The sequence below is a fragment of the Trachemys scripta genome, chromosome 2 (assembly GCF_013100865.1).
Source record: "Trachemys scripta elegans isolate TJP31775 chromosome 2, CAS_Tse_1.0, whole genome shotgun sequence".
Classification (NCBI taxonomy): Eukaryota; Metazoa; Chordata; order Testudines; family Emydidae; genus Trachemys; species Trachemys scripta.
In genome coordinates, this window is record NC_048299.1 from 119,499,827 (window position 1) to 119,513,537 (window position 13,711).

Genomic DNA, 13,711 nt, shown 5'->3' on the forward strand with positions numbered 1-13,711 from the left:
CCCCAAGGGAGGGAAAGCCAATCCCACAGTCCCCAGCTGGCAGCATTACCAACCTTGGTAATTTTTTGCAGATTGGGCCACATTGAAAGGCTATAGCAACAATTGAATCTGCAATAGCTGACTTTCTGGGCTATAAATTACTTTATGAAATTTGGATGATTTTACTTATAACTTGGCTGCTTCCCTGTCCCTCTGTCTTTGCTGCAACCTGGTGGCCTTTCAAATCAGCAGACACTGAGATGCATGCACAGCTTGATCAAAACCACCTTTGCCAGCCAGCACAAGACATGATGCAGCACATGTACCATTGGGAACAGAGCCCTGCCAGCTATGGCAAAGCAGGGCTTCCCATTGGCCGCTATTTGGGGGGTGGCTAGAGTTTTGTTTTGAGGGGGTTGGGGAGGCTGTCTTCCACTGGGGGTTAGGGTTTTGTTTTGGGGGCATCGAGGGCTGTTCCAGGGGTGGGTTTGGGTTTTGTTTCCCAGGAGTCGGTTCTAATGGGGTTGTGGTTTTTCTTCTGGGAGCGGGTTGGGGGGCTATTCTGGGGGAGTTGGGGGTAAGCTGATGTGGGGTGGGGCTGGGTCCGTGTGTTGCGGGGGGGAGGAGGAGCTGCTGCAGGGAGGGGAGCTGATGCTGGCTGGGTCCAGGTGTTGGGGGGGCTGCTGCGGGCTGGGTCTAGGAGTTGCGGGGGAAGGGGCTGCTGCGGGCTGGGTCTAGGAGTAGCGGGGGGGGCTGGGTCCAGGTGTTGCGGGGGGACGGGGCTACTGCGAGCTGGGTCCGGGTGTTGCGTGGGGTGGGGGGGTGTCTCTCCTCCCGATTCCCGGGGGGTGTGGCTAGCTGCCTCCCCCACGCGTAGAGACGAGCTCGGCAGAAGCCGCCTCGGCGTCCAGGCGCATGCGCGGATCCCCGGGAGGGCGGGGCAGGCGAGCGGCGGCGTTGGTCCGATCCGGGTAGTACATCCTCTTGCTGCCGTCGCCACCGGTGGAATCCGGGCTGCGCAGCATCCTGCGCCCTGCCCCCCGCTCCGCCGCGCCCTCGCCAGGACCAGCCCGGCCGTTGCGCGCGCCCTACTCTGCGATGAGGCTGAGCAGCCGCGGCAGGGGATGCTGCGCGGCGGGCGGCAGAGAGCGCGGCCCGCCCCCGCGGAGCCCCTTCGTACACCAGCTGCGCCTCAGCGCCCTGCAGAAAGCCAAGGTGGGTGTCCGCTTCTCCTCCTCCTCCCCCCCGCCGGAGTGGTTGTGCCTGTCTGGCCGCGCTGGGGCGGGGATTCCCGCTGCTGCCTTGCGGGGCCCCGCCGGGGTCACAGGGCGCATGGCCCGGCTGAACCGCTAACGTGCTGCCCGCCCAAAATGTTGCCGCCTTCCCCGCGGGACCCCACCTGGCTCACCAAGCCCCTGCCGGCCCGGGGCGCTTGGCACATCCTCTGCACTGCTCTGGCCCCACTGCGAGCCCCAGAGGAAAGACTTGCTAGAAACATCTAGTTTACGTGAACTGCTTAATAAATGGACTAAGGGGGAAATTTGAAAACAAACATAATTCAACACATCTTTTAACAGGCAAAAAGTCTTGTGCGTATGCAAGTTTATATGCACAGAAGTTGTGTGCAAGTAAGATTTTTTTATACAACATTTGTCAGCAGTGACTTGGAGGTGCAAGTTTTAATCCACTGAAATAAATACGTTTCATCATCGTTTGGTTTTCATATTTGTGAGGGGCTAGCTACATTATTGCCTACCATATTGCTCATAAATTTCCCTGCGTGCATGGATAATGTATGTATTCTTTTGCATGCAGAATACATCCCAAGACAAGAAAACAGTGATAAGAAACAAATGTTTCCAAATTAAAAGTGACCTTTTTCTAGATTGGGGGTGGGGTGGGGTTGGGGGGATTGTGTGATTTGAGAAGGACAGTTGGGAGAATTGCCTTTCATAAGCTGTAGACTATGGTGACACTTTGAATGCAAGTTCTTTCTTGGTTAAGCCTTTTTTTTTTTTTTTTACTTTAAGGATATGGTGTTTGAGTAATGCATTTCACTAAAAAGGAGTGAGCCATCCATGCAGCAGATGGGGCATTATGACATGAAAGTTAATAGATCATGAAAATAATGATTTTGTTTTGTTGTAATCACATGGTAACAAAATATTGTCATTGGAAGTAATGAACTTCTACTCTCCTAGTAGAATTTTGAAAGGAGATATTCTTAATTTCCTAAGAAATTAAATATTCCTCTTGGGTGCAAGTATAATGTTTTTCAGATGGGAAGTCAAGAATTCAGAAGTAAGTAAATGCCAGAACTAAGGTAGCCTATGCAACTTTAATTCAGTGCCCTTGTGAGCATACAGCTTCTAATAACATTACTGCTTACTGTCTTTTCCACTGGACCCCTGCCTCATTCAGTTCATAAGATGGATGGTGCTCACTGAATGAATAGCTATTCATTATTTCTTTTTATCCTTGTCATTCAGTGTGTGGCTCCAGGCTTTATTAATGGTCTGCCATTCAAACTCTGCACTAAATTAATTTCCTCATGGCCTTTTCTTCCTAAAGCATTCGTCACTAACATCTGAGTTTTCACAAACATTAGTAAACTACCTGACAGGGATATTGTGAAGATTAAACTGTTATTTTTAAAGCTGGCTGAAAAAGGGAATCCCTTTCTGTGAAAAATGTTGCATTTAAAAAAAAATTGCATTTGAATACTGCTGAAAATGTGAACTATTTTTATGGAATGGGATTTAGAGCAAAATTTTGATTAGGGCGAGTGGAACCAGAATTTTCTGGCTGCCTCTTCTCCCCCCCAGGCTGTTGCCACTTCCCCTTGTTAAATTGACAAGAGCCTTCCACTGGGCTGCTGAAGAGGCAGAGCACTTTGACTCCCCACCTCCTCCTTAGGTCTGGGGAAAAAGAGGCAGACCACCTGGTTTCTTTTCCTCTCCCAAAGTTGGAGAGGAGGTGGGGAGGCAAGGCAGAGTGCCCTGGTGTTCTGCCCCTCTCTCTCCCAGAGCTAGCCCTCCTAGAAATCTTTTGTCAGTTTCACTGGAAGAAAGTGAAATTGACAACAGCAATTCAGGCAGCCAGCCATGGAGCCATCATTTCTATTTTCTCAATGGAAAATTGAAATAGGTTGGCAAAACTGAAATTTTTCTCAAAGAAAATTTTGGTTTTGACAAAAGGGCATTTTCTGGCAGAAAAGCATTTTGACAAAAAACTTCCAAGGAGCTCTAGGTGTTTTTCCTAATTTATGATCTTGGCGAAGACTCCCATCTTTAAAGTGTTGACTAATTTTGGATGCGCAAGCTGACATGCCTTGGGCTTGATTTTTGTATTTAGGGTTTTTTTTATAGCATTTTATATGTTCAAAATACAGCTCATAGGTACTTAAGTGGTAGATGTGAGGCTCAGCCCTTCTGCAAATGAGGCCCCAAGATGTCCCAAGTTAAACAATCATCAGATGATGCCACTTGTGGAAAAGTTTTTGGTTTAAGTCACTTTCTCAGCATTACATAGAAACTGTGAGGCACTGACAAGGACAGATTTCAATTTAGGGTGGATTCAGATGTTTTAACCAACCTTTTCTTTCTTACAATCTCTGGCCTCATTCTCTACCACCTTATGGCTCTGTGGGAAGGATGTCCTGGTCCTGCTCGTGCTAGAGGAGGAGCCTGATGGTGGTGTTGCATGGCTTCTGCTTAGCTGTTGCTGGGAGGGAGAGGAAGTGGTGTGGAGCTCTCTCTCCACCCCATTCACTCCCCAACTGTTTCTGGTGACTGACTGCATGCCTCCAGCTGCCTGGGGCTATAGCAGCATAACTTCCTGCTTCCTTGCAAAATGCATGTGGGCACATGTGCTCCCCCTTGAACTTTCCACCCCTTTCTTCCCTCAGCCTGCACTGGGCTGGTGGGCCTCCTTCTGCCTGACCACCAGCCCTCCCCCCAACTTTGTGTTTCACTGTTCTCACCCATTTTGCATTGGTCCCCACTCCCAACCTTGTGATTTGCTGCTCCCACCTGTCTGTCTCAGGCAGATCTGTCCCCTTTGCAGCTCTCTGCTCCTGCCCATCTGTCTCATGTGGGTCCCCCCCCACCTTTGCAGTTTGCTGTTTCCATGGGTCCCCTGCCTCTTTGTGGTTCAGTGCTCCCATCTGTCTATCTCATGAGTCCTCCCAGCCACCCTTGTGGTTTGCTGCTTCTGCCCATCTTGTGTGGTGCCTCTTGTGATCGCCTCTCTCCTTGTTGCTGACTGCCATTCCCAGCCCACCTGTCCTGTGTATTTGTGCATGCCTGTGCTTGTTTCTCCCTTCCCCATTGTGATGTTCCCCTCTGGTGTTGTCTGGACCAGTGATCTGCTAGGCCACTCCAATCCTTGACTCTGGGAGCCAGCCTTACCCTGCTCTGCTGTGAGAACCCCCACTCCTGGACTGTTCACGCATAGCCTCTGGCATGTAAGCTGCTCCCAGCTACTTGCAAGCAAATGACACTAGCCAATATCTCCGGTCCCAGACGCAACCATAGGAATCTCCATCTTGCAGTGTCCAGTAATGCCTGCTGGACGCTGCAAACTTATATAAGTTCGTCAATTTAGCAAAAAAATTGATATGTACCAGGCTTGTTATCTCAAATAGAGTCTCTGACACACTTCAAACCAAATGCACTGCTTCAGGTAGAATAAACAAACAAAATTATGAAGTACAAAGATAGATTTTAAGTGATTATAGGTCAAAGCATAACAAGTCAGATTTGATCAAATGAAATAAAAGCAAAACACATTCTAAGCTGATCTTAACACTTCCAGTGTCCTTACAAACTTAGATGCTTCTCACCACAGGCTGGCTGGTTACTTTTCAGTCAGGCTCTCTTCTTTGATCAGCACTTCAGTCGCTTGGTGGTGGTGTCTCTAGAGGTAGGTAAAAGAGAGAAAGCATGGCAAAATGTTTCTCCTTTTATCATGTCCTTTCTTTCCTCCAGGCTTTGCCCCCACCCCTGTTCAGAGTCAGTTGAACATTACCTCATCGCAGTCCCAAACTGCCCAAAAGAAAGGGGTGACTCCCTTGAGGATCTAAGAGATTCTTTTGTTGTTGCCTAAGCCAGTGTCCATTGTTCCTGTGAGGCTGGGTTGGGTTTGTCCCATCCATGCCCTGACAAGGTGTGAACGGCCTCTCTGTTCTTGGAGAGTTCTTGCATGGGCTTGCTTTAAGCCATGAGGATACATTTTCCGCCTCATAACTATTGTGACAGACCCAGACCAGTGGAGTACAGGAGTCTGGTAGAGGGCAAATATACTGGTCACTGGATGAATAGTTTTCTGTTCCCTGAGTGACCAGAGCAGGGGCTGCATTAGAGTAATCAGGAACCTGCTAGAACCAGTTAAGGCAGGCAGGCTAATTAGGACACCTGGAGCCAATTAAGAAGCTGCTAGAATCAATTAAGGCAGGCTAATCAGGGCACCTGGGTTTTAAAAGGAGCTCACTTCAGTTTGTGGTGCGAGTGTGAGGAGCTGGGAGCAAGAGGTGCAAGGAGCTGAGTGAGAGGGTGTGCTGCTGGAGGACTGAGGAACACAAGCGTTATCAGACACCAGGAGGAAGGTTCTGTGGTGAGAATAAGGAAGGTGTTTGGAGGAGACCCTGAGGAAGTAGCCCAGGGAGTTGTAGCTGTCATACAGCTGTTACAGGAGGCACTATAGACAGCTGCAGTCCACAGGGCCCTGGGCTGGAACCCAGAGTAGAGGGTGAGCCTGGGTTCCCCCCAAACTTCCCAATTGACCTGGACTGTGGGTTCTTCCAGAGGGGAAGGTCTCTGGGCTGTTCCCCAACCCACATGGTGAATCTCTGAGGCAAGAAAATCCGCCAATAAGCACAGGACCCACCAAGATAGAGGAGGAACTTTGTCACACTGGTGTCAGAGTGGGATCTTGGGGTGCACAGTGCGGTGGAAGAAGGAGGGTGATTTAAAAAAAAAGCACACACACACACACACAAAAGGAGAGGGTTTATTTTTTTTCACCACAATGGATGACGTAGTGCGGGCACTGATACAAGCTACGGTGGCCCAGGAGGAGGCTACCTGTGTCCAGGCCGCCCAACAGGAGGCAGTGCGGCTGCAGCAAGAGACTAATCGCCTGCTGATGGACCAGGCTGCTCAAGACCGAACTATGTTGCGGGAACTGTAAACCAGGTAAAGTCCCTTACAGAGCTGAACTGCGGCCATGATGGGACGCGGCTCATACAGGCCAGCCATTGGCTGCAGAAAATGACACGGGAGGATGATGTAAAGGCATACCTTCTGGCCTTTGAGAGGACAGCTCTACGGGAGGCCTGGCTTCGAGATCAGTGGTCTGGCATCCTTGCCCCATTCCTGTGTGGGGAGGCCCAGAAGGCCTACCATGATCTGCCTGAAGAGGCTGCGGCAGACTACCCCCAGCTGAAAGCAGAGATCCTGGCCAGATCTGGGGTAACGACATCAGTGCGGGCCCAGCGGTGTCACGGTTGGAGGTACCAGGAAGACAAAACCCCGCGGTCCCAATTGTATGACCTCATCCATCTCACACGAAAGTGGTTGCAAACAGAGTCCCGGAGTCCGGAAGAGATACTAGTGGTTCTGGTCATCGACCGATACATGAGAGGACTACCACCAGACCTTCGTGCCTGGGTAAGCTGGAACGAACCCTTCACCTATGATGAGGTTGTCGCCCTGGTAGAGAGGCGAAGGACAGCGAGAGAGCTGACCTGACCAGTTAAGGAAGAGGCACCCCGGGTTAAACTAGCAGCACCAAGCCCTAAAGTTCGGGTGACTGGGCCACCAGGAGGGCCCAGGTGGAAAAAGAGAGAGGCTGAAGGCCCATCAGAGGCCACAAAGAGTCGGAGCACTGAGGGAGAAGAGGATCGTGATGTTAGACTGCCCAAACCAAGAGACCGGGGAACGCCTAGGGCTCCATACAGATGTTATGCCTGTGGGGAGTGGGGACACATAGCTGCCCAGTGTCCCAATGCTGAGGAGCCTATGCAGTGTAACCTGGGGAACTGGGCAGATCCATGCTCCCTAATCCACCTTGTGGGGGTCTCACTAACCCACATATGTATACCAGACCAGTGAAACTAAATGGGGTAGGGACCACGGCACTGGTTGATTCGGGGAGTGCTATCACGCTTATCTCAGGGAAGCTTGTGAAGCTCAGTCAGCTGCTACAGGCTAAACGTACGGGGTTAACATGTGTCCATGGGACAGTTAGTTACTACCCCACCATCCCAGTAAAAATCGAGATCCAAGGGAACACTACTGAGGTAGCAGCAGGTGTAGTCCCTAAACTCCCATACCTGGTGGTCATAGGGAGGGACTTCCCAGGGTTTGGAAACTTACTCCCAGTAGGGGGATTGGAGAAAGATGGGGACCCTAAAATTAGTGAAGCATCCACAGCAGACGGTCAACCCCCAATCTTCTCTGAAATATCCCCAGATTTGTTCCCCACTCCCAGACAGGGTAGAAAGACAAAAAGGGAAAGAAGGGCAGCTAAGGCCTTGGGAACCCGAATACTGACCCAAAGCCAGAGGGTCGCTCTTGTAGGTTGGTGGACCCGCGCAGCTGAAAAGGAGGCCACGCAGGAGGGAAAAGCACCTGAGTCTGACCCTCCCCCTAATGCTTCTGAACCAGTAGAGGCAACAGAGACTGGGCCCCTAGATCTTGGGCAGATTAGCCCCGGGAGAGGAAATTTTGGACGGGACCAGGCAGAAGACCCAAGGTATGACAACATTAGGAAGGAGGTGACTGAAATAGATGGGGTCCCTGTGGAAGGGAAAACCGAGGGACCAGGACCCTATTTCATAATGAAGGATCTCTTGTACCGGGTTGCACCAGTACAGGGGCAGAAGGTACAGCAGATCCTAGTATCTCAAAAACACCAGAACGCTGTATTAAGTCTTGCTCATAGTCATCTTTTTGGGGGGCATTTGGGGGTAGAGAAGGCCCTGGCACGAGTCCTACGACGGTTCTTCTGGCCCGGAGTACATGAAGAAGTGCGGAGGTACTGTGCCTCCTGCCCGGAGTGTCAGCTGCACAGTCCTTCCCGACTTGAGGGCACCTTTAGTACCCCTTCCCATCATAGAGGTCCCCTTCGAGCGAATAGCCATGGACCTAGTGGGACCCCTGGAGAAGACTGCTCGGGGCCACCAATATATACTTGTTGTTTTGGACTATGCTACTCGCTATCCAGAAGCCGCCCCCGTGCGGAACACGGCCGCTAAAACTATAGCCAAAGAGCTGGTGGGGATCTTTGCCCGAATGGGGCTACTGAAGGAGATATTAACTGACCAAGGAACCCCATTTATGTCGAAGCTAATGAAGAACCTCTGTACGCTGCCCCATATACGTACCCTGAGAACTTTGGTCTACCATCTGCAGACTGATGGGTTAGTAGAAAGGTTTAACCGAACCCTCAAGGCTATGATAAGGAAGGTGTAAGTCTGGACGGGAAGGATTGGAACACCCTACTACCCTACCTTATGTTTGCTATCCTGGAGGGGAACAGCCCAGAGACCTTCCCCTCTGGAAAAACCTACAGCCCAGGTCAATTGGGAGGTTTGGGGGGAACCTGGGCCTGCCCTCTACTCTGGGTTCCAGCCCAGGGCCCTCTGGACTGAAGCTGTCTATAGTGCCTAACAGCTGCATGACAGCTACAACTCCCTGGGCTACTTCCTCCAAACACCTTCCTTATTCTCACCACAGGACCTTCCTCCTGGTGTCTGATAATGCTTGTGCTTCTCAGTCGTCCAGCAGCACACCCTCTCACTCAGCTCCTTGCGCCTCTTGCTCCCAGCTCCTCACACTCGCACCATAAACTGAAGTGAGCTCCTTTTTAAAACCCAGGTGCCCTGATTAGCCTGCCTGCCTTAACTGGTTCTAGCAGGTTCCTGATTACTCTAGTGCAGCCTCTGCTCTGGTCACTCAGGGAACAGAAAACTACTCATCCAGTGACCAATATATTTGCCTTCTACCAGACTCCTGTACCCCACTGGTCTGGATCTGTCACATATCCCTCCCCCCTGCTCAACGCCAAGGGGTTGGGCAGCTTGGGACGCCAGACAGTGCACATGTGACAAGCCATCGGCGTTGCCATGACGGCTCCCTGCTCTGTGTTGCACACGGAACTGGAAAGGTTGGAGGGATAAGAATCATCTGGTCACCCTGGTGGTGTTTTCCTTGTTCCGCTGCATCCATTGAAGAGGGGCGTGATCGGTCACGAGGACAAATCTGCCCCCGAGCAGGTAGTAGAGCAATGTTTCCATGGCCCACTTTACAGCGAGGCATTCTCTCTCCACCACTGCATATTTTCGTTCCCTTGGAAGGAGTTTCCGACTGAGGTATAGAATTGGGTGTTCCTCCTCCCCGACCATCTGGGATAGAATGGCCCCCAACCCTACTTCCGATGCATCCGTCTGCAGGATAAACTCCTTGGTAAAATCAGGGGCTATCAGTACGGGGTTACTGCAGAGGGCAATCCGTAGGTCTGCGAATGCTTCCTCTGCTGCGTCAGACCATCTCACCAGATCAGGTCCACAGGCTTTCACTAGGTCTGTCAGGGGGCTTGCCCTTGTGGCAAAGTGGGGGATAAATTGTCGGTAATACCCCACCACACTGAGGCACGCCCGGACTTGTTTCTTGCGACTTGGTCGGGGCCAATTTTGGATGGCCTCTAACTTGTTCACTTGGGGTTTTACCAAACCTTTTCCCACAATGTAGCCAAGGTATTTGGCCTCTGTAAACCCTACAGCGCACTTGGCAGGGTTTGCTGTAAGGCCAGCTCGCCTGAAAGTATCGAGGACTGCCTTCACCTTCTCCAGGTGGGTTTCCCAGTCTGGGGTATGAATAACCACATCGTCCAAATAGGCAGCAGCATAACTATTATGCGGGCGTAATAGCTTGTCCATGAGGCGCTGGAAGGTAGCTGGGGCCCCATGTAGTCTAAAAGGGAGGACAGTATATTGAAAAAGACCCTCTGGTGTAGAGAACGCAGTCTTTTCCTTTGCGTCTTCTGCCAGTACCCCTTTGTCAAGTCTAGGGTAGTCAAGTACCGGGCATTACCCAGACTGTCCACTAGCTCATCTATGCAAGATATGGGGTATGCGTCGAACTGGGATACTTCGTTTAGTCGCTGGAAGTCGTTGCAGAATCTTGTGGTGTCATCAGGTTTGGGCACCAGCATGATTGGGCTGGACCACTGACTGTGGGATTCTTCGATGATCCCCATCTCCGGCATTCTTTTTTACTTCTGCTTTTATTTCCTCCCTTTTTGCTGCTGGCACCCGATAGGGCCTCATTGTTACTCTGGCCCCAGCGTTCATGACAATGTGGTGATATGTCTCGATTATTTGACCCGGTTTTGTCGAGAACACATCTTGGTTCTGGAAGATCATCTCAGACACCTCATTCTTCTGGTCTGGTGTTAAATCAGGAGACACTCTCACCTGTTTGGAAGGCTTGTTTTCCTGGGTTACGTCTTTTTGGACTGTTATGCATGCCTCTTGTGTATGCCAGGGTTTCAGATGGTTAACGTGATAAATCTGTTCTTGTTTTCTGCGTCCTGGCTGCCACACCTTGTAGGTTACTTCCCCCATGGGTTCAACCACCTCATAGGGTCCCTGTCATTGGGCCAGAAGCATGCTTTCTGCCGTGGGTACCAACACCATAACCCGATCCCTTGGTTGGAACTTTTGCCTGGCGATTGTAATGGGTTCGCTGGGCCTCCTGTGCCTTCTCCGAATGTTCCCGTACAATAGGGGTAATCTGGGCTATCCGGTCTCGCATCTGCATTACATGCTCTATTATATTTCTCCCCTCATTGGGTTCCTCTTCCCAGATCTCTTTGGTGATATCTAGTATGCCACGGGGATGATGCTCGTTTAATAACTCGAAGGGGGAAAACCCAGTTGATCACATGGTGAATCTCTGAGGCAAGAAAATCTGCCAATAAGCGCAGGACCCACCAAGATAGAGGAGGAACTTTGTCACACTATATACATGAAATTAAACCTTACTCTAATATTACCTTAACAGTTACTATAACATCACTGTAACAGCCATGCTCAGTGCATCATGAGCCTTCTGAAGACACCCAACATGACAAACTTGCATTGGATACCACACAATCATTTTATAAAGATGAACATGTGGGTGCTGAGTGTTCCCTCGAGTTACAGAGCGTCACGCCCATCTACTGCACTTTTCTGCTTATATATTCTCCCTCACTCCCAGTGCAGCTTGAGTTGATCGTCTTTCCCCACATATTGTTTGCTCTATTCCCTATTGTTTAACTTTGCATTTATGCCTTCTTTACGCATACGCAGGCTAGTGGGGAGGAGTGGTTAGCCTCTTCCCCTCTCCTCCTCTGGTGGCTGTTCCCCTCACCTGAACTTGATGGCGGACCTGGAAACAGCCATGGGTGAGGCTTCTGCTCCAGCAGCTTTGTCTGTGGAGGGAGGGGAGGCGCTGCGAGAGAATCCCTGGCCATTATCATCACTCCACTTTGGCTCTCTCCGCCATCTACCCCCAGGTCTACGACCAACACCTTTTCCAGTGTCGTCGTCATCTCCCTGCGGAAAACACAGACGGGGACTCCACTGTCAAAACTGTGACCACCTATGGAGCCCCCTCAGGCAGCAAGAAGGACCATGACACAATAAAAGGAAAGAGCCTGCCCAGAAGGCTCCTTCTGCAGCAGTGGTTGCTACTACTGCTGCTCTGCTGTCAGCTGCGGCTCCTCCACCATTCTGTCCCTTCCACCAGCTCTGGGGGTGCTGCCAGAGCTCATGGCTCCCAACCCAGTAACCATAACACCTATTACCAAGGCAGCAAGCACTGAGTCCGTTGTGCTGCCCACGTCTGGTGCTGTGGAGGAGCCCCCTGACTGTGTCCTTCTAATTCCTGTGATTGATGGTGCTGCCCTCAGCAGTATGGCCACTGTTGACCCCAATCTTATTCCTGACCCTTTCCCTTTATGGCACTCCAGGGTGCAATCCAGACCAGTGAGGGGCTATGTTACCCTTGCTCTGCAAACTGGGGTGCCTCACAGTTCTTTGCTGCTGTAGCTCCCAACCTTGTAGGTAACACCCTGAGTGTCTATGTATAGTTGCATCCTGCCAGCCACACATCAGTCACACTCTGGCTTCCACCAGCCTTGGTTACCACTTGCAGGATGACACCAACCCAGTCACAGATTTCCCCCCAAAATGTGTATTCTGCACTATCCAACCCTCTCCTGGAACCATAGTTTGTTGCAACTCTAAGGAATCAATATACAACAGTCTGCTACTTTTAAATGAAGTTCCCAGACAACTCACAACACTGGATTGATTTTAATTAAAGAATAAAACAAGTTTATTTAACTACAAGAAGTTAGGTTTTAAGTTAGTACAAGTATAAGGCATTACATTCAGAAATGGCTAGAAGAGAAATAAAGATAAAACACTTCCTAGTACTAACTTAACAAACTAGACTTGGTTCAAGATGAAGTCTCTTACCCCGTTTTCCAAGTAACACTGCTGACCAAACTCTCGGGGCAGGGTCTGCTCCCAAAGTCCAACAGCTGTTTATTTTGTCATCCTTGGGGAGTTTTGCCCATTGCTCTTTTTGGTTCAGTCACCCTTTGAAATGTATTTTCCTGAGGGTTATCCCCAGTGGTGAGCTGGAGCTGGTTCGCAGGAACCGGTTGTTAAATTTAGAAGCCCTTTTAGAACCGGTTGTCCAACCGATTCTAAAAGGGCTTTTAAATTTAAAGTGGTGCCTTAGGCGCCGACTCAGTGAGCTCCGGCAGCTCCCAGTCCCAGCTCACCTCTGCTCCGCCTCCTCCCCTGAACGTTCCGCCCTGCTTCTCCTCCTCCCCCCCCCCTGCTTCCCGCAAATCAGCTGTTCGCGCGGGAAGCCTGGGAGGGCTGAGAAGCAAGCGGCGGCTTCGCCCAGGGAGGTGGTGACGGAGTGGAGGTGAGCTGGGGCGGGGGAGTGCAAGGAGGGCCGCCCATGCCACAGCAGGTAACCCCCTGCTTCCCCCCAGCTACGCTACCCCACCCCTAGGAGCCAGAGGGACCTACTGTATGCTTCCCGGGAGCCTCCCCAGGTAAGCACCGCCGGGACTCCCCACCTTGCCCCCCGGCAGGTCCCTTTGGCTCTTAGGGGCGGGGTGGGCACCCACTTCGGTGGCCTACGAGACCCTCCTGCCTGGCCCCTGAGCTCCCAGCCAGGGAGGCTAGTCCCTGGCTGCTCCCCCTCCCCCACAGCTTCAGCTTGTCCTGGCGCATGCTCTGGGTGGCTGGCTGCGAGCTCGGCCTGACCCGGTGCTCCAGCCGAGCGGCACGGCTGTAGCGCCGCCAGCCACCAGTGCTCCACGCGGTGGCAGTGGCCTGGCCCGGCTACAGCTGAGTGGCACGGCTGTAGCACCACCAGCCACCTCCAGGCAGCACAGTAAGAGGGCAGGGGGTGGGAGTTGGATAAAGGGCAGGGGAGTTCAGAGGGTGGTCGGGGGTGGATGGGGCCGGGGCGGTCAGAGGACGAGGAACAGGGGGATTGAATGGGGGCAAGGGTCCCGGGGGGGGGGCAGTCAGGAAGGAGCAGGGGTTGGATGGGGCAGTGGGAGGTAGTCAGGGGCAGGGATTCTAGGGGCAGTCAGGGGACAGAGAGAAGGGGTGGTTGGATGGGGCAGGGGTCTCAGGGGGCCATCAGGAATGAGA

At 51.7% G+C, this 13,711-nt stretch overlaps 1 protein-coding gene across 1 annotated transcript in view; it reads left to right on the forward strand.

Moving 5' to 3' along the window:
• Positions 1-913: 913 nt before the first annotated feature.
• Positions 914-13,711, forward strand: part of LPCAT1 (lysophosphatidylcholine acyltransferase 1) — a 156,917-nt gene continuing 144,119 nt past the window's right edge. Inside the window, exon 1 of the mRNA XM_034759513.1 lies at positions 914-1,194. Within this exon, the coding sequence (XP_034615404.1) occupies positions 1,078-1,194 (117 nt within the window). The 5' untranslated portion in view covers positions 914-1,077. The remainder of the gene's footprint in view (positions 1,195-13,711) is intronic.